The sequence below is a fragment of the Falco biarmicus genome, chromosome 10 (assembly GCF_023638135.1).
Source record: "Falco biarmicus isolate bFalBia1 chromosome 10, bFalBia1.pri, whole genome shotgun sequence".
Lineage (NCBI taxonomy): Eukaryota > Metazoa > Chordata > Aves > Falconiformes > Falconidae > Falco > Falco biarmicus.
This window is the reverse complement of record NC_079297.1, coordinates 33,897,451-33,916,317: the sequence shown is the minus strand read 5'-3', so window position 1 is coordinate 33,916,317 and position 18,867 is coordinate 33,897,451. Positions and strand designations below refer to the sequence as shown.

General features: G+C 58.0%; 1 protein-coding gene across 10 annotated transcripts in view; it reads right to left on the bottom strand.

Moving 5' to 3' along the window:
• Window positions 1–7,048: 7,048 nt before the first annotated feature.
• Window positions 7,049–18,867, bottom strand: part of LOC130156500 (USP6 N-terminal-like protein) — an 82,104-nt gene continuing 70,285 nt past the window's right edge. For all 10 annotated transcript variants that reach the window (XM_056355052.1, XM_056355055.1, XM_056355056.1 and 7 more), the window contains 7 exons: window positions 18,635–18,683; window positions 17,032–17,152; window positions 16,069–16,163; window positions 14,367–14,432; window positions 12,883–12,982; window positions 11,528–11,680; window positions 7,049–11,302 (listed from right to left, as the gene is read on the bottom strand). In XM_056355052.1, the coding sequence (XP_056211027.1) occupies window positions 10,026–11,302; window positions 11,528–11,680; window positions 12,883–12,982; window positions 14,367–14,432; window positions 16,069–16,163; window positions 17,032–17,152; window positions 18,635–18,683 (1,861 nt within the window). In that variant the 3' untranslated portion in view covers window positions 7,049–10,025. The remainder of the gene's footprint in view (window positions 11,303–11,527; window positions 11,681–12,882; window positions 12,983–14,366; window positions 14,433–16,068; window positions 16,164–17,031; window positions 17,153–18,634; window positions 18,684–18,867) is intronic.

The following is an 18,867-nucleotide window of genomic DNA, read 5'->3' as shown; positions in this document are numbered from 1 at the left end:
TCTGTCGTGCCAGGCAGCAGCAGAAGCAAACTGCAGTGCTGCTCGGAGTTGCTGCCTTTGCTTTTGGCCTGGGCAAGACGAGACTTGTGCTAATGCCTTGTGTTTTGTACTTGCCTGCTCCGACGTGCCGCGGGGCACAGCCCTCACCCTGGCTGCAGCTGCCTGGCACCCGGTTCCTGCGGGAGAAAGGCTGATCCCGGCTCGAGTAGGAGCAGTCACCCGAGGGAAAAGCTGCCCTGCCTTGAGCTGGCTGTGCTGTTTGCAGCGGCGCCTGCCCCGCGCTGGAGGAGTGCTGAAGATGCTGCAGCTGCTGTTGGATGGTGAGGCTGGACCAGAGGCTCCCCGAAAACCTCCCCGAAAACCTCCCAACCCGAGCTGCTTCAAGCGTGAAGCCTGGCAGTGTGGGTTTGGTTGCTTGGGGGAACTGCAGGCAGGGCCCAGGGCCGGGCTGCTCCCGTCTTTCCAGAAGATGATGACTAAAAGCCTTAATGGTAAGTGGGTGGGTTGATGGGGGGGACCCGTGCTTGGTGCTGTTAACTGCACGAGGAACCCGGTGCTGTTTCTGCCATAGAGCTTAGCTGGAGGCCCTCAGGTGAGGAGTAACACTGTGTTTGGGGCTCTGGATGGCTCTAACCCCTGAGAGTATCTGCTCATTTCTGGTTGGGAGCCAGAAACTGCAGTTTGGGACCGTGAGCCGTGGTCGGGCAAGCTGAGGAGCTCCGGGGAGCAGCGGGGTGAGGCGTTCTCAGGGGGCAGGCACAGCTTGGCGAGGGCAGCGCTGGCTGCAATACGACGTCCTTCAGCCCTTTGGTCGGGAGCAGGAAGCAGAAGTACGAGCATCCCCCTTCAGAGGCGTTTCTGCACCCCTCAGGGCGAGGTTTTCCAGCTTGCTCAGGAAAGCTCTGGGTCTGGTCAAGTCCCGTGTGTTACCGTGGCTTGTGCTGGTGTCTTCTAGTTGCACGATCCTGTTGCTTCCTTGGGCTGCTCCTCATGGGTGTTGCACCGAGGGGAGCCGAAGATGAGCTGTTTCATCAGCATCTTGGCGGTCACTGCCTGTGTTTAGCAGCACACCACCAGGCACCAGCCAGGCTTTTCTCCCTGGTGGAAGAGCCTAGTTGACATCTCACAGCTTTGACCTGCTGTACGCTTCAAGCGGTTCCGGATATTGACAGTCTCTGGGCTGGCTGGTCACAGTCCTGTTGTACCTATGGCTAAAGCAGACATAAAGGGGTGCTAAGAGTCACCAGGGTTCTGCAGATGGACCTAAAAGTTCTTCAGGAGCCTGGGCACACCGTCATCTCTGTGCAGGTGGTGGTACAGTGCTACGCCAGGACAGCACCTCAGACATCCAGCAGGCAGGCAGGAGCTGGAACTGAAGATGGCCAGCATCTCAGGAGGACCTGGATGGTGGTGGTCCGAGGCCGGCAGGTTGCAAACCACTCTCAGTCCTCCGGTGAATTACAGCCAGGACCCTCTGCCAGGCAGTGCTGGTCACCTCAGGAGCTGGCAGCACCTTTGGTTAGCTTTTTGCTGTAATTAGAAGATCCCAAGGAGCATTGCTTCAGGTCAATGTTCAGGTCCATGCTGAAAGTTGGAGGTAGATGGGGGGAGCAAAAGGGGGTGCTAAAAGCTGGACCCACAGCTCTTCCCCCAAAATCACGTGCTGATCGTGGATGGATGTGGTGCTGCTCCTTTGTCCCAGGAAGGTGGCTTTCGGGAGGGTCCTAAAATACGTCTTCAGTACACAGTACGACACGTCAGCTCTGATCTGATCTTTGCGGTAGCCAAAAGCCGTGTCGCCCCTCGCAGGTGGGGCTGTGACTTTGAACCCGGCGTTCCCACGTGCCGAATTTGTGCTGGTAACGGGGATGGGACAGCAGTGTGGGTGGCACCAGGCAGGAGGTCGGCGCATGAGCTCACCACGTGCTGTCTGCTCGCCAGCTGAGCTGCTGGAATCTGAAAGGGAGGGGACAGTTTCATTGGAGCGAGCGTAGGTCTGGGCTTGGAGTTGATGTAGTTTATTTTCCCTGTAGTTATTTAACGCCCGGTTGTTCTCAAAGTCCCTGGACTAGAAGATGTCGTTTCCCTTCCGACAAGGAGTTTGTTGCCCACCTCGGTTCTGCTGCTGTGGCAGAGAGTGCGGTTGTTGCAAAGAGCCGCCGCGGGCGCGTAGCTGGAAGCTGCACGAGGCCACCGAGGTAAGATTTTTGCTGCATTTGGGCACATCATCTCACGTCTGGGGGCTGTGATCTCTCTTCAGCCGGTCATGGCAAGGCTGCAGGCTTGGTGCTGTGCCCTGGGTCTCAGGCAAGCGTGAATGCCGCCCCTGAGCAGGCTGCAGCAGTATCGTGGTGATCAGCTGCCGAGGCTGCGTCTCTGGTGGTGGAGGCGTGCCACCTTGGAACCCATCCTCAAATGATGGAAAAGATGAGGAGGTCTGGTCAGGTCAGGTCAGGTCTGGATGGCCCAGGACACATAGAAGCTTTTCTCTCCCACATCATTCAAGTGCCCCACACCCTGGAACGGAGGGGTTGGGGCTCCAGAGACATCACAGCTGAGTCAGCTGACAGAACTGCTTACAGGTCCTTAAAGATGCTGATGAAGTGCTGGAACAGGTCTCGTGCCTTTCGGTCTGTCAGGGCTTCCACAGAAGCGTTTCCCTAAGCCAGCAGAGAGGATGACTCCGGGATGGATGAGCACATGGTGCTTGCTGAAGGCTTTGGCAAGCATCTGCGCTGAGTTTGCGGGAGGCTGGCAGCTGTCGTTGCTGGAGAGACCTGAGGGGGTGGGTAGCTGAATGAAAGGCTGTTTTACGGAGCAGCCCTGGTGGCTCAGTGCTGGCATCCTCCTCCTCGCTTGCGGTGTAGCTGGGTCAAGAGGAGCAGACCAGGTTTCCCTTCTGGACTCCAGTCCATGCTGCAGACCTCTGCAGCCCGAGCAGTACCTCTGTATCACCTCTTGGCTCCACCAGGAGCCTTACAGGGAAGCAAAGCCACCCAAGAACCAGCTTCCCCCAGGAACTGCCTGCCAGAGGGAGCTGCAGGGCTGCGTGGCCTCCAGAGCACCAGAGTGGCCCAGGCTCATGGCAGGGTGGGTGGCAGCAGGGGCTTGGGGTGCATCTGTCCACAGGTGTCTCTTGGGACCTCATAGCAGTTTTGGAGCAAGGATGGAAGTTCGTTGCAGTTAACTTTCCTCTGTGTCTTAGGGAGGGCTCGTTTTAACCGTGTTGAAGAACGGGGCCAGGCTTCGGTGACACCAGCCCCTCGGACCCGTGCCTTTGCGCGTGCCTTCAAAGCCATCTCCATCCCCACCTTGGTCTCTTGTAGCTCCTGCCAGCGAGCAGGGGTGCTCGTGGGGTGGGACCAGCTGCTTTGTCTCCTAGCGAGGTGGCTGGCTGCCTTGTTCCAGCTCCGGTTGCTTCCCTCCTGTGCTGCTGGGCAAGCACGGTGGCCTCGCTCAGTGACAGCATGCTGGCGTGCACCCTGCGTGCTTCCTCGACGCCCGAGGTGGGATGCAGGAGGTGGTGGGATGCAGGAGGTGGTCTGGGAAGGGCTCAGACATGCCTGTTCCCACTGCCAGGCTGTTATTTGCTGTGTGCAGGTTTATACCTGATGATGCGCTGTAGAAGGGGGGGTAGCATTGCTCAGAGGAGGGTGTGGGAGCAAACGTCCTGGCCACCAGCAGCTGTGGGAACTGGGATGAAGATGATCTGTGCATGCGCAGCTCCGCTCTCCCCAGGGCAGGCGAGCCTTGCTTGGCCCTGGGCTCAGGGCAGGGGCTGTGGCTTTGCAGTGCCAAGGTACCAGCCCCGGCCAGGGCGTCTGGGGCTGGGGGTGCATGCCCTGCGTGCCCTCACCCCGCTGCCCAGCTCCCAGCCGCTGCTGCCGCAGCCCCTTTGCAGCATGCGAGGAGCATGCGAGCAGCACAGCCGCATGCGAGCATCAGGCAAAGCAGCACAGCGAGTTGAAGAGGAGGAAGACTAGCACTACCTCTGCCAAACAGGCTGGGGCATAAAGCTCCCAGGCACAGCACATCCATCTCTCCCTTCACTGCATCCCAGGACCAGAGCCTCAAACAGCCCCAAGCCTCGCTCCCTCCCTCGGCCTGGCTCTGCTCCAGGCTCCACTTGAGCATAAATTATTCAGCGCTGGCTGGTGTATGGCAGAGGCACGCAGCAGGGCTGCCAAGCTCTTGGTGGCCGTGGGTGGTGGGCAGGGAGGATGAGGAGTGCAGCCGTGGCTTGGCACAGAGCGAGCAAGCAACAGGGCGAGACGTGGCTGCCCCTGTCCCAGCTCCTGGCACGGCTGGTTTGGCTGTGGATGGGCCAGGAAGGGCAGGAACTGCAGGGATGCCCGGGCACCCGCGCCCAGCGTCGCCTGTGGCTCTGCACTGGGGGGGCCTCTGGGCAGCGACCGGCCCGGGGAGCTGGGATAAAGGGTGACACTCATGAACTCCACCACAGAAAGGGGGGGATTTAATGAGAATATGGCAATATTAATGGGATTTAATGGCGAATGCCAAGTACGGAGGGAGAGGCAGTGGGAGGACCTGACCCTGGCTGACAGAGCCGTTAGGATTTAAGCAGCAGCCTCGGTACCTTCCACAGGGTTCATCTGTCACTGGTCCCCGCTGTAGGTGAACTTGGGCTTGGGACTACGCAGCTGTCCTGCTCTCGGTCCCTGGGAGCAGCACCCGGCCCTGGGGGCACAGGAGGGGACAGGGGCTGTCTGCACCCTGTCCCCAGCCCCTCCTGGCAGCGGGGGAGCCATGCCGGTGACCTGCTGCTCCCGGTGTTTGGCCTAGGCTGGACCCCAGGCATGGCTTGTGTCCACCCTGAGGTCTGTCACTTCTCTGGTAAGGGACTGAGGTCCTGGGCTGACCTGCTGGGCAAGTCCCAGGGGTGGCCTTCCCGGGGGGGGGCACTCTGCACTGGGTGCTTGGCATGTCCTTCGTGAGCCAAGCCCCAAACCCAAGCCCCACAACCCTAGCGGGTCCCCTTCGGTGCTGGGTACCACTGTGCTCCTGCACTAGCCCGAGGGATGCTGTCAGGGCACGCGGTGCAGCCCGGCCCCGCTCCCTGGTCCCCACAGGGGCACACAGCCAGGAGGCCACGACCGGGCACACGCCTGGGGATGCCAGGGAGCAATGCCTTTACTTCATTTTTTCAAATGACCACACAAAACGAGGCTGTTTCGGAGAGGAACACGACTCTCCCCGCTACACCCCTCAAACCCAGCGTGACTCACCTTCCCTGGGGGAACCCTGTGCTTCTGGATGCTTCTGCTCCCTGCGTGGCAGCATGGAGCTGCCACTGTCCCAGCGGTCAGACAGATGCCACATCCTCAACATCATGTAGGTAACTGCCAGCCCTTCACACCCGGCCCCAGTCGCCCGCTCGCTCTGTGCTGCCCCGGCCAGCAGGTTTGCCCAGCTGGCACCTGCAAACACGCGAGGGATGAGGTTGGCTTCCTCCAGCCCACGATGTCCTGCCCCTGCTCGCCGTGGAGCATCCCTGGGCTGGCATCCAGCGCGAGATGATACAGGAGCCACCCCAAGAGCTGCCTCCTTGTTGCACTGCTCTGTAGAGGAATGAAGCTGGGTTAATTAGCATTGATAATATACAGCTGTGGTCGGCTTCAGGGGCGGCGCGTTGGCCGATGTAGCTAAGGTGCAGCTGTGGCTGGTTCTGTGAAGGGGTCGAGAGCCAATGAAGGGAGAGCAGCCGAGGAAGAAGAGAGAGAGAGGAAGAAGCAAGAGGAGACAGAACACATGCCCTGGATGAAGAGAAACGAGGCGAAGGCAGCAGAGAGTCTGGCATGAAGAGTGCTGGGATGAGGTGGTAACGGACCTTGTTGCAGCTTGATAGTTTGGAGAGTGCTGCGACGTGGTGCTTGCTGCTGCTGTTTTTTTCCCCAGGGTCGCAGGCTGGGTTTTAACTAGTTAATATAAATGCGCTAACTTAAGGAGAACAAGGTAGGAGCCTTTTTTGTCCCTGTTTGACCTCTTTTAGGTGAGGCAGAGCACTGCTAGAAGCAGGAACACCAGCTGATGGCACTCGCTGGGTGATGCTCCAGGATGCCACAATTCCTGCACTGTCCTTCAGCCCTAGGATGGCATCCAGCTCGGATTTTGCTGTCAGTCTTTGTGCCTCCGTGCTGCCCTGTTAGAGACCAATGACCCTGCGTTTACCATAACCATGCTGCTGAAGTACCAAACGGCAGTGTTCTCTTAGGGGAAACCAAAATACCGTGCAAATGTGACACCCCAAAGCCAACAGTGCTGTGGTGATCTAAGCACGGGAAGCAGTGGCCGTGGAATCTGGGGGGTGCCAGAGGGGCTGCTCACATACAGCTTTTTAAAATCCATTTTCCGCTGTCAGCGGCACCCCCTTACGCTCCCAGTGAGCAGCGTAAGCATGACTTGGCTCTGACTGGTGTAGCATCATGATGTGTCACATTCCCCCCCTCCGCTGTGCCCAAGGCCTGTGTCCCCTCACTCCCCATCCCCTCTGACCCTCCCAGCGCTGCTTGTGGGCAGCAAAACTCCAAATACAAAATCTTGGGCAAAAAAATGAGAACTGCAGCAGGGCTGCTGGCCACGTGGGATGCGCAGGGGCTGGGGGCAGGATGCTGCCCATGGCCCACCGGGAGAGGACGGCAGCACGTCGAAAGCAGCAGTTTTCTTACCACTGCTGCTGGGGATGCCGGGATTTAAGCAGGGCAGGAAAGCAGGGAGGAAGGCACGAAAGGAGCAGGGTAGACTCACCGCAGCTGAAGCACATGTGGGGAACCAAGCTAAAAGCCAGCACCAGGAGGCAGCCAGTCTTGCTGCAGCATCTGTTGCTGTAAGAAACCTCGCGGAGACTAATTTTATGCTAAACTCCTTTAACTGTCACCATTACAACCATGTGAAGCACAGCATCAAATACTCCGGACGGTCTGTTTGGAACAGTGTAAAAAGGATTGACTGACTTCCCACCCCCTGCCCCCAAACTTCCTTACAAAAAGGCACCAAAAACCCCAAAATAATAATAATAATAAAAAGCACAGACATGAAAACGTTGTTGTTTTTTTTTAAAGTAATAATTATAATACATTAGAAAGAGTCATGGAGGAAGCGTTCCACGCTGTAAACAAGAATAGCAATTAAAAAGAAAAAGCAGATGGTAGCCAGGCTCTGAAACCCTGACCTCAGCCGCCGTCCCGCGTTGGCACGGGTCCCTGGTGTGGGTCCCCAGTGTGGGTCCCCCAGTGCCGCCCTCCTGGCTCCCGCTGCCCCCCCCAGCACTGCAGCCACTCAAAGTGCTCAATTACAAACCAACCAAACAACAAACTAAAGCCAAACCCACAACACTGGTCTTTAAAACTACCCGGAGGGCAGCGAGGTGCCACCCCAAGGCTGCGAGGACAAGGACGGGGCAGCAGCTTTCCTGAGTTTTGCTGAGGCCGCTGCAGGGGGCTGGGGCAGGGGGCTTGGGCCAGTCACTTGTCCTGCTGAGCTGCCACCCTCAGCCTTCTCCTTCCCCTCCTATCGCCAGCAGAAGAGCTGAGGCTGGCTGGGCCACATCCTGCCCGCCCCGCTGCCGCACACCCGCACACATCTTCCTCTGCGGCAAGAGACAGAAGAGGTTCGGGCATCCCTCCAAGCTTCCAGCCAGCTCAGGCTATTTGCCCCCGGGAACTCTTCCCAAACCTGCCAGCTTTCAGGGGCTGCAGGCTGGAGAAGAGCTGCTTAGGTGGCACATCAAGGAGGATGGGGACCTTCCCAGCAAGAAGCTCACTGGTAGGAATGGGCAAGCCTGGTCCAAAGGTCACTGAAACCAGTTGGTGGCTTCCCCCAGGCTTGGAGGTGACCGAGGACCTTGCTTCTTGTTCCTGTTAGGGCTTGGAGGGGAGGAACCCCCCCAAATTCTTGGTGACCACCATGCACCCAATGCCACGCAACGGGTACTGTGCGTTTGACATGTCTCCAAAACCAGAGCCAACCACCTTTTCCAACGTCAGTACTACACAGCACCCCAGCCCGGGCGCGCACGCAGCACGACGTGCAACGGCTGAGTACCTGAAAAGAGGGGAAACGGGTCAGAACGAGGGGAAAGAGGTCTCAGATCTCCCACAAGCGAGTCAAACGCTGGGATGCGCCAGCGGGAGTCTTACGTGTGCTTCAAGCAGAGGACCGACCCCCCAGCTACAGAACCCAAGCCAAGAGGTGCTGAGCAGCCCCCTGACGTAACCCCTACCTGTCCCGAAACACTGCCCCGGCATTTTAACAGACCAACAAGTGTAACTACTGCACGGTTACTGAAAAACACACCCTAAACGAAAACCAGTTCAAGCACCCTCGTCCTAGAAAGGGCCTGTGGCGTCTCAAAAGGCAAAACCTGAACGTTCGTACAGCGCTTCCCCTCCAAGAGCAACGCTCCACTCCTCACCACGCGCCGGCGAGGCAGCTAGTGGGGTTATCCCTGCGCTGCGGAGCGAGAGCGGGCGGGCAAGGCTGGGCACTGCGGATGCCGTGGTCCCTGCCAGAGCAGGGGCTGCACCAGAAGCCGAGGTGCTGTGTCTGGCTGGCCGCAGCCAAGGATGGGGTGCACCCTCCGCTGTGCTCCCTGCTGCTAACATAAACGGCCACGTGCACACAAGGCAAAAATATCAAACAGCGACCCAAAGGAACCCTGATAAACCCCACAGAGTAACGTAGTGGAAGTTTTCTGCTGGGCTTCCAGGTAGGCTTCAGATCAGGTTGTGTTACTGAAGCAACTTGTGAGATAAAAAACATTTTCAAAGTCTCCTTAGAACTTAACGGAGCTTTTGCGTAGGGCCTGGGAATGGCATGGGAATCCCACCTGCAGTCCCACCTCTTCTGGCCAGCAGAGTCAAACAGAGCACATCTGGACCAGCTTACTACCTGCCCTTTCCATCAATCTTCCTCCCTGAGGAAGCGCTTTCACCTGTAGGTGTGAAGTAGCTACTGGGAACAGGAGTTTGGACCAGCTCTTTCCACACTGGAGCCGTGCCCGGGTCCCGGCACACCTCCAGCCGATGGTTTGGGCTGTGCAGCGGGATGGGGAGGACATGGCCAGCCCAGCAGGACTCGGTGCATGAAGGGCACGCAGGCACCCGCTGCCTCATCTCCCCAGCAGCGTGCCGTGGTGACGCTGATGCTCTACAGCATCACCATCCCAACCGCCATGCCTGGCTTTCCTTCCTTGGGTGCTGATTTCTGGGTGGGCCGAGTGCAGGCTGGGGGCAGCGCGCTCCCCTTCCCCGACGCTTGCTCACCAAGCCGGCTTCGCCGCGCCGCGCCACCAGCAGCTCCCACCCTGCACCCAGGAGGGGAAGGCCAGCAGGAAGACCAGGCTCAACCTCCATTGCTGTCCCTGTCACCTTGGGAAAGAAACCACCCTGGCGGTGGTCCTTCACCGGGGTCCCACCAAGGAGACCCCCCTGCCCCAGACAGCCCCCGCCACTGCAGTAGGCGCCGGGAAGAGCCGGGCACCGCTCTGCGGGATTGCACGGAGCGGGCAGCGCTGCCCGTGCCCTGCCGGGCACCACGGCCCTGCCACCCCCCCCCACTCCCACCGCCTGCCACGAACGCCGAGCTACGGCGGCAGGGCCCTTTGGGAGCAACGCTGCTGGCTGCACCCGCCGGGCATTTTAAAGAAACGCCCACGGCCATGGGTACCCACCGCAGACAGGAGCAGAAAACACGCACCGCGTTCCCCAGCTGCGTTCCCCAGCCCTGCTGCTGCCCCACCAATGCGTGATGAGGCTCAGAGAGCTTCGAGCAACACAAAAACGAAAGCGCTTTCCCATTTGTCCATAGGAACGATGCAAACCCAATTTGCTGGTGGCTCCTGGCACCGGCGGCCACCGCTCCAACCTCCTCGCCGGGCGCTCGTACCGAAGCACAGTGCTGTGCTGCCACCCCGACACGGCCCTGCTGAAGGGGGGGTGGTCCCGAAAACGGGGCGAGGGTGCTGCTCCAGCACCCGCTTCCTCTCCCTCGCCTCCCCCCTGTCCCCACTAATAGGTGACCGATTTGGGCAGCTTCGCCAGGGGAGGGGAGCCCGAGAGGAAACTGTTCTCCGAGCGGGATTTGGCAACCTGCGGCGGTAATTTTGGTTTGGGGCTCAGGGGGGGCCGTGGGGCTTTCAGTGCGTTTAATGGTTTCTGGAGGCTCTTTTGGGCGTCTGCCTCCGCCGGGTCCAGCGCGAGAGGGGGTGGCACGGAGCTGGCAGGCAGGGGACGTCCCGTCTCCGGCAGAGGCGATGCCACCTGCTTTCTGTTGGCCAAGTCCTGCTCTGTCGCGTGGGCCATGTGGAGGGGAGTGGTGGTTTTGATGACGGTGTGGGGGCTGTTCCCCGCCTCCGGTGCCGGCTGCCCGGGGGAGCCCTCACCCAGCCCCGTGGCCACCGACTCGCTGCCGGACAAGAGGGGCATGCTGCCCCCCGGCAGCGCGCACAAGCCCTCCGGCCAGCGCCCGGGGCCAGTGGGGCTCCCCGGCCCGTTCTGCTGCAAACTGGTGAGCTCCCCCGTGGATGCAGCTTTGGCTGCCAAGCGCTTCAAGTCCGTTGGGTCTGGCAATGCCACTTGGCAGCGCTCCTCAGCTGTCTGCTCCCTGCGCTCGCTCTCAGGGGAGCTGTCGTGCTGTGACGTGCAGGAGAGCTGCTGGCAGCCGCCCGGCCAGGGGCGAGGGGGTGCATCGAGCGCTTTGTCTTCACCGAGGGAAGATGCTTGTTCTCCTGCCAGCCGGGCAGCAGGACTTGGCTGCCATACCGCGTGGTCCACAGCAGAAGGCTCAGCTGTGCTCAAGTCCGGAGGACACGGCGCGTTTTGGAGCAAGGAGTCCAAGGAGCCGTGCTTGGCTGGGGTGGGGAGGGAGACCGGCCCGTGGTTCACCACGGCACGGCCGGGAGCGAGGAGCGGCTGCTCCGGAGGCAGGGCCGTGGGCAGGAGGTGGTGGTGGCCCTGCATCTCACTTGCCTTCAGAAGAGATGGCAGCTGCCCATCCTCGGTGGGTTCCACCCGACGCTCCTCTCCCGGCAGCCCACCCACAGGAGGATGCAGGGGGATGTCCGTCGTTTCAGCTGCTTCGCTGCCCGGGAGGGTGGGAGTCCTGGAGTCTGCCACCGCCGTTCCTCCCAGGGCCCCGGGACCTCGCTGGGGATGGGGCTCCCTGTCTGGGGGGTGCTCGCCCACCCGCCCATTCTGGCCGTTGGCCGCCACGCTGCCCTTCACAGCTACTGGGTTGAGGGAGAGCTCCAGCCCCAGGGGTTTCCGTGGGAACTCCTCAGGCTTTGCTGCATTGGAAGCAGAGAAAACAAAATAAACCCCAAACCGTGCATCACTTCACTTCTGCACCCGGCATGCCCCGACCGGGGGGAAGGCAGACGCTGCACCCAGCAGGTGCCAGCCCTCCTGGGCTGCCCCGGTTCCCAGCCACACCAGAGGGATGCTCTGGTCCCCAGGGGACACGGGTACCACCGGCTGCCTCCACCGGGCCGCCCACCTTCCCCTCGACGCACCTGGTGGGGGAAGGTCAAATTTCATCTTGCGCAGTTCAGTCATCGACACCTGCAGCTGCTCGATGACGGCATCGTCCTCGTACTGCAGGGAAGCGGCAATTTTCTCCTGCAGAAATTCCCGTAAATCTTCCAGCGTCATCTTCAGCAAGCGCTCTGGGGGATGACAGACAGGAGTAATGGCAGCGGCATGGCCAAGCTGCTGGGTAGCACAAGCGTGGGTTGCATTGCTTTGGTTTTATCCAGGTTTCTGCTGCTGCTCCCACTCCAAGGTGGGACAGCCTGAATATTTTTGCCTCTTTCCCACCCTCCTGCTGTTGCTGGGGGTTGCTGATACATTTACATGTCCGTGCCACCTGCGGGCAGTAGCTCAGCAATGGCAGGATGATGACGGCTGGGACCTACGCTGACCAGGATGCAAGGTTTGGGCCATTTCTGGAAGTTCTCACCAGTACCTCTAGGAGGAGGAAAAGCTCCAGGAGACAGACCCGGAGCATCAGACTGAACAGCCGCCAGCCCCAGGCAGAGGCGCAGGCAGAGGTGCTGACCCACGCCAGGGGTGCAGGCAGGGGTGGGATGCAGGCAGGAATAGGATGCAGGCAGAGATGCCGATCCACACCACACATTCTTAGGAAGGAGAGGTGACTTCCCAGCCAGGCTGAAACTTCTGCCTGCCAGTTGCCCAGCCTTTGCAAACCAACAGGATACTTAAAGATGTATTTCAGGATAGCCTGTTCTTCATTCGGCTGAAGGAAGAAGCAGGGTGGCTGTTTGCAGAAGCCAACACACACAGTCCCGATAAATCCCGCTGGCCCACAGGTTCCCAACATGCACCGTCAGCATCGCTCCCGCCCCAGATCAGAGACCTAACGGGGTGACAAAAGCAAGGCTGCTAGTTTATGGGAGAAGAGGGGTTCAAAATCCCAAAGACCTCGAGGTAGAAACATCATTGCCCTAATATTATGTCAGAAACCCTGGGTCTGGTCATTTTAGAAACGTATTAATAGATTTCTTCCTCCCTCTAACAGCCCTTTCAGCTGAACCACTACACAGAGCTTTGCAGTCAGATGGGTCTGTGTCACCCCTAAAAGTCTGTTGATAAAATGCGGGGCGCAGCAAGCACGAAGGCAGCCGGGAGCGTTTCAGGTGGGGCTTGCTGCGCGCTGAGCGCAGCGTTTCAACCCTTGCAGCATCTCACAGCCTCCCCGCAGCACCAGCACGGGCCGGTGCCTTCTGGGGCCGGGGCAGGCACGAAGCAGGCCGGTGGTGGCCACCAAGGCTCGCCGGACCAGCTGCGTGCGGGTGGCCCAGCACGGCGCCACCCCTGCCGTACCAGATGCGCCCTGCTGGGACCTTACTTTTGTGCAGCTTGAGGATGGTGTAAGCCATGGCCGTCAGCACCCGCTCGCCTTCCAGAATGTAGATATCCCACAGCCGCAGGGTGAGGGTGAAGGGGGTCTGTTTCAAACACACAAACAAAAAGCCTCATTAGCACCAAACTCATTGGCACCGACTGGTGGGATGATGATGCAGAGTTTGGTGGCACCGCCACGTCCCCTTCCACCGCAACATGCAACAGGGCATTGGATTAGTCTACAACACAAAACCCTATTTTAGAGTTGATGGTTTTGCCTTAAAGCTAAGACCCTTGGGTGGCTGGAAAAGTACTTAAAACCTGGCCACGAATGCAGAAAAAGGAGAAACTTTCCACACAGGCATGCTAGCACGTGGACTCCCCTACCCTGGAGGGAGCATCATCATCTTCCAGCCTTGCGAGCACACAAAACCACTCCTGTATCCATCCAGATTGCCCAGACAGATGAAAGGCTATTGATGGCACAGGTCTGAGGGCCCAACAGTGCTTCACTAAGCATTAAAAAAATAAAAAAATCACTCCTTCGGTGTCTAGAGAAGTACTCTTCATTACACACAGGCTTATTTGTGCCTGCTAGAAAAACCCAGATCCAACCTAACAAACAGGACTGAACTGATACCCAAAATGATGGAGCCGTCCATCACCTCCCAGCAAAGATTTCAGGCATCTCACCAGCACAGAAATTAATACTGGTCCCACTGTGACATTTCAGTTCAAGCTTAGGATGCTGTGCTTACTCTCCAGAGTCTGGCAAGACCCTCTCATCACGACGCTGCAATTAAAGGGACTTTGCATTTTATACAGCTTTGAGCGTCAGGCTGCAAAGCAGCGAGATCCCTCTCCAGGGGAAGGGATCACCTGCTGTTTTATAGGAGACGGGGCAGCAGAAAACTGAGACCGAGGACACACAGATGTCCTAAATATGAGCAAGTCCAGATCTTGCGTTCCAGTGTGTGAGCACAACGCTGCCCCTGAAAATAAAGTACTCTCGGCTTGGGACTGACAAATTAGCTCTGGACAAATCCGGGTAATTTTCTCACGCTTTCAAGTGTCTCCAATGCCCAGACTGCTCCTTTGCCCGCAGCTGCTGCAGCGCTATTTGCTGAGGTTTGTGCCTCCAGCAGTTCTTCTCCCTACATTGTTTCCAAAGCTGAAGTGAGGTTAATAATCGCCTCTGCAGCAGTGCCAGTGGGCAGGAGAAGGATCTCTCCTGACTTTGCAGCTTACGCTGCTGCTGCTGAGCCATCTCCCGGCACCTGCTTGTGATGAGGCAGCAGGGACTGGCTTGTCATCAGTGACACACAGTTATTTTTAGCTTCTCCCTTACTAACTTACGAGTGCGCGCATAATACCCCACCTTATAAAATATTAACACCTTCTTCAATTACAATACTTTCTCAAAAATCCAGGTGGATTAACCGTGCACGCAAGCGGCAGAGCAGCAAACAAGCCTCAGAGCATCCTCACCCTGTCAATGAAACACTGCAGGAACCACTTGGTGGTGTAAATCCCCGTAGTCATCTGCTCCTTGTCCTGGGAGGAGAGAGCAAAGAGAGACAGGCGTTTCACCAGGCTGGCTGCTGGGGGGTCAGGCACCTCACAGGGCTTTTGCGGGGGGGGGGGGAGGTCGGCTGGTTGGTTGCTTAATGCCAGGGTCTGGGTGCAGGATCTGGCTGCGTCTGTCTCCCAGCAAAGCCCCTGCTTTCCATCCCGGCGCTGAAGCCCCGCTTTGGCCCTTCACCCACGGTGTTCATCGCCCCTGATCCTCAGCGTGGCCAGAGGCAGCTTTGGAGGGGCATTTCTAGGAGAAGCTTTTCTGGCCTAACACCTACTCCAAGGATCTAACAAAAACCTTCCCGGACAAAAACCACGTGCTCCTTGCGGGCTGCCACTTTTGTCTCCGCAGCCATTCCCAGGCGAGCCTCTCAGAGCACCGCAATAACGACAGCCCCAAGTATCCCGAAGGTAAATCCAGACCTGCACAAGCAAGCCAGCTTTGCTAGCACTGCCTCACTTGCATGGCATGGCTGCTGCCAGACCAGGAAACTCTTAAAAACCTCACCAGCATCACCCCGGTCTATCACTTTTCCATCCCTGCCTGGCACCCGGCACAGCGCTCGCACATACCTTTGCTTTCCCTGGCATGGCACAGCCGGTGCTGGGATGCGCAGCACCCTGCACGTGCATAAAGGCGACGCGCAAAGCCAGCGGAGCGGCGGGGATGGGAAGAGAAAGAAGCCCATGGGATTAACCGTCGTCTCCAGACTTTGCTTTCAGCTGGTGCTGGGCACCTGCAAGCCTGGGGAGCCTTCAGGAGCCGAGAGGCATGAGCAGCTTTCTGAGAGTTATTCCCATCCTCCCTGTCCAGGTTTCCCCCCCGTACCCATGGCTACAATGAAGTGAAAACCTTGTCTTGGCTTTGTTTCACTTTTACGGCCAGGGCTGGCTCGTTTGCAGCACGACGCAAGCGCTGCTGCAGAAGACGGCAATATAAACAGCTTTTCCTGGACCTGGGCCACCGAGCCCCTTGGGAGCACAAGGAACCTGCAGGAGTCTGGCCACTGGATACCAACCGTCTACAGCAAATGCAAGGGGGGACAAGGGGGGAAGGAAAAACAAAAAAGGGGGGCAGGGGGAACAGGTGTTGCAAAATCGGACTGCAGTCGATGTGCCCTGCAGATGCTCCTCCAGCCACCAAATGGGCTCGTACCATCTGCTCAAGAGAAAAGCAACTGGACTTTCCCAAGCAGCAAAACACACAGCAAACCTTACACACCTCCTGTCTTTAACCAACAGCAAAGCCGTTAAATAATCAGTGAATTAAGACTCCAGATAGTCCAGCATCACCCTTGGGGCCTCGCAGCTGGCGTGAGAGCGTGGTCCAGCCTTGCTGCTGCGTGCCGCAGCTCCTTGTGCCGCAGGCTCCGGGAGCCTTCCCGCCTTCCCTATGGGAGCCTCCAGGTTTTAGCGGTCCCTAAACTGGTGATAACCAGCGAGCAAACGACAGCCATGTGCCTCAGCCAGATTCAGGCACCTCATTTAATAGAGAAGCAGCCTCAACGCAGTTAGAAACGCGTTCAGCTGTGTGTCTGCCTGGCAGAACGCGGCGCTAATTGCTTTAGCGTTAAACCGCGGTGTTAGTGCGGGGGACTGATAGCCAAAGCGATACCATGTGCTTCTTCAGTTTGGGAAAGAGTTTGCTTAAAATCTGCTCGTGGTGAGCTTGAAACCTCTGCAGCTTCGGGAACCCGGGAATGAAAAAACCTTGAAAAGATGAGAGAAATACAGAATAATCAAGAAAAGCTCTGAGGCAGTCACCGGGGCAGCCTAGAAACTCATCCCATGCTGCCTGCTGAAGTCAGCCGGACCCCACAGCAAGCCCAGCTACCTCCCTCGGCATCCCCCCCCGGAGCCCACCCTTCACCCTGCCCACCCGGGCACCAGCACCCCCACCCCAGCCCCCCAGCAGCCCCGATGAGCCCCCAGCCTTGCCTTGGCCAAGCCCTCCCTGGATGCACCTCCGAGGGTCAGAGATAAGCTGAAGGCGTTTGAGCCCCACAAGCTTGTGCAACGCCCCGTAACCCAGCAGGACACAAACTGAAGGCTGTCTGGTCTTATCGAGCCATAAGGCTCAGCCCTCTGCTCAGAGAACAACCTGACTCCCCGCGCACAGATTACTGCTAACCACAAGCAAGGTGAAAGGATCTTTAATGTGTTTGAAGTTAACATAGCACGTTTGGTGGAATTACATCTTCATAAAAACGCCAGGGCACGTAGCTGATGGCACGCTTAAAACAGAGCATTACACGATGCTCTTGGATGTACTTCTGTGAGACTTTTAAAAACTCATAACCTTGAGTTAATTGCTTGCCAAGGGCAAGGCGCTCCAGAAGGAAGATAGCACCTCTGTGAACGTGTTAATTACCGAGCGCTGAAGCTCAGTGCCGATAAACCGCACTTCTCTCTGACGAACTTGTCTGCCTCCGAGAGCCAAGCCCAGCTCCGCAGTCAGGTTGCGCTGGCATGTAATTAAGCCTCACTCACTTTAAACAAGCAGGTGAGGGGGAAGGAGGCTCTACCGAGCCACCCGAGCAGCCCTGAGACCCCCCGGGCGCATCCCGCCCCGCCGTACCGTGCATGGCGTGCCGCTGGTTGGTCAGCAGCTGCGCCAGCGCCCAGAACGCATCCTCTTCGTTTAGGTACATCAGCAGGACGGCTGCGATCTGGCTCATCCCCTGGCAGTAGCTCACCTCCTGCAAGAGCCAAGAGAGGCACATGTGCCGCCAGACCCCACCGCGATGCCTAAGCTGCGGGAGCTGGTCAGGCTGCCTGTGCTTCCCTCTCCTCGTCCAAGGTTTGGTCCTGTTTCAAGGTCTTTTATCGTTTATGCTCAAATTCACAGCTCCCGTAGGTCTACAGCATCCACCACGGCACTGACTCACAGAACCGTTTGGGTTGGAAGGGATCTTAAAGACCATCTAGTTCCAGTCCCCCTGCCACGGGCAGGGCTCCCTCCCACCAGCCCAGGTTGCCCCCAGCCCCGTCCAGCCTGGCCTTGGGCACTGCCAGGGATGGGGCACCCACAGCTGCTCTGGGCAGCCTGGGCCGGTGCCTCGCCGCCCTCACGGGGGAGAATTTCTTCCTAATACCTGATGTAAATCCGCCCTCTTTCAGTTTAAAGCCATCCCCCTTGTCCCGTCGCTACCTGCCCTTGTAAAAAGCCCCTCTCCAGCTTTCCTGTCGGCCCCTTTAGGTGCTGGAAGGCGGCTGTCAGGTCTCCCCGGAGCCTTCTCTGCTCCAGGCTGGACAGCCCCAGCTCTCCCAGCTGCCCTCACAGAGCGGGGCTCCAGCCCTCTGACCATCTTCATGGCCTCCTCTGGACTTGCTCCAGCAGGTTCTCCAGTGGGAGGTGGGGGGTTGCAGGCAATGCCCCCCACCCCTATCAGCCCATTTGAGCCTGGAGGGCGAGGGACAGACGCCCCAACATAAGAGGTGCCTGCAGCTGCATCAAGGAAGAGGGGATGAGATGACAAACAGCATGTGGCTCCAATGCTGTTGTGGATTCCTTCAGCCGCATAAGCGCTGAAGTAATTAAATAAATAAATCCGGTAACCATTTATCTGGTCTGAGGGAAGGCAGGGTCCTTGTTTCCTTGACTAACCCCCCCGAGCATCTTCTCTGCTTTCTGGGGTAACTGTCCCCTCCTGGAGACGGAGGCGGTAGGTTCAGCTGCTAATTTAGGCTTATTCTGCCCATGCCCTTTAGCTAAAAATTACTGGTAGGCTGTAATAAATCAGTGTTTCCAACAAGGATGCCATTGAGCGTATGACAAGGAGTCAGAAAGACGACAGACCTTCTGCCGAGAGGCTAGCCCTGCCGGAGAGCCGAAGGGCAGTCCCTTGTCCCCCGCTGACACTCACCCAGACCGCATCTACCAGATGGCATTTACCAGGTGACAAAACAGACAAGGGAATGAAACAACTGCGGCAAGGAGCCCTGTGTTGACAGCGAGCCTTGCAGCTGTCTGTACAGCCAGCGTGAGGATTTAAAATTGGAATTATGACTGGCTAAACGCGGGGGTGTAAATACATATATACACAAACATGCATGTATACACATATATAAACTTATATAAAGCTTTTTAAAAATCTTTAGAGAGAGATATATACACACACACACACGACATATATAAAGTGCAATGCTCTTCACTTTAACAGGACTAACGTACTACTTACGGTGTTATAAACCGAGTATGCTGACAGGACATGGAAGAGTGCCTGCTGCCTGGGGAGAAAGAAGGACATTAAAGCACCCGAGCGTGGGGTCTCCAGCCTCGTGGGCACACCAGAGAGTGCAAAGGTGCTGAGAACACCCAGCCAGCTGGTCCTGATGCCTTTTGCAAGGAGCGGGGCTGATGGAACCAGAAAGTGCCTTGGTGGGCACGGGGGATGGGAGCTCTTCCTTCAGG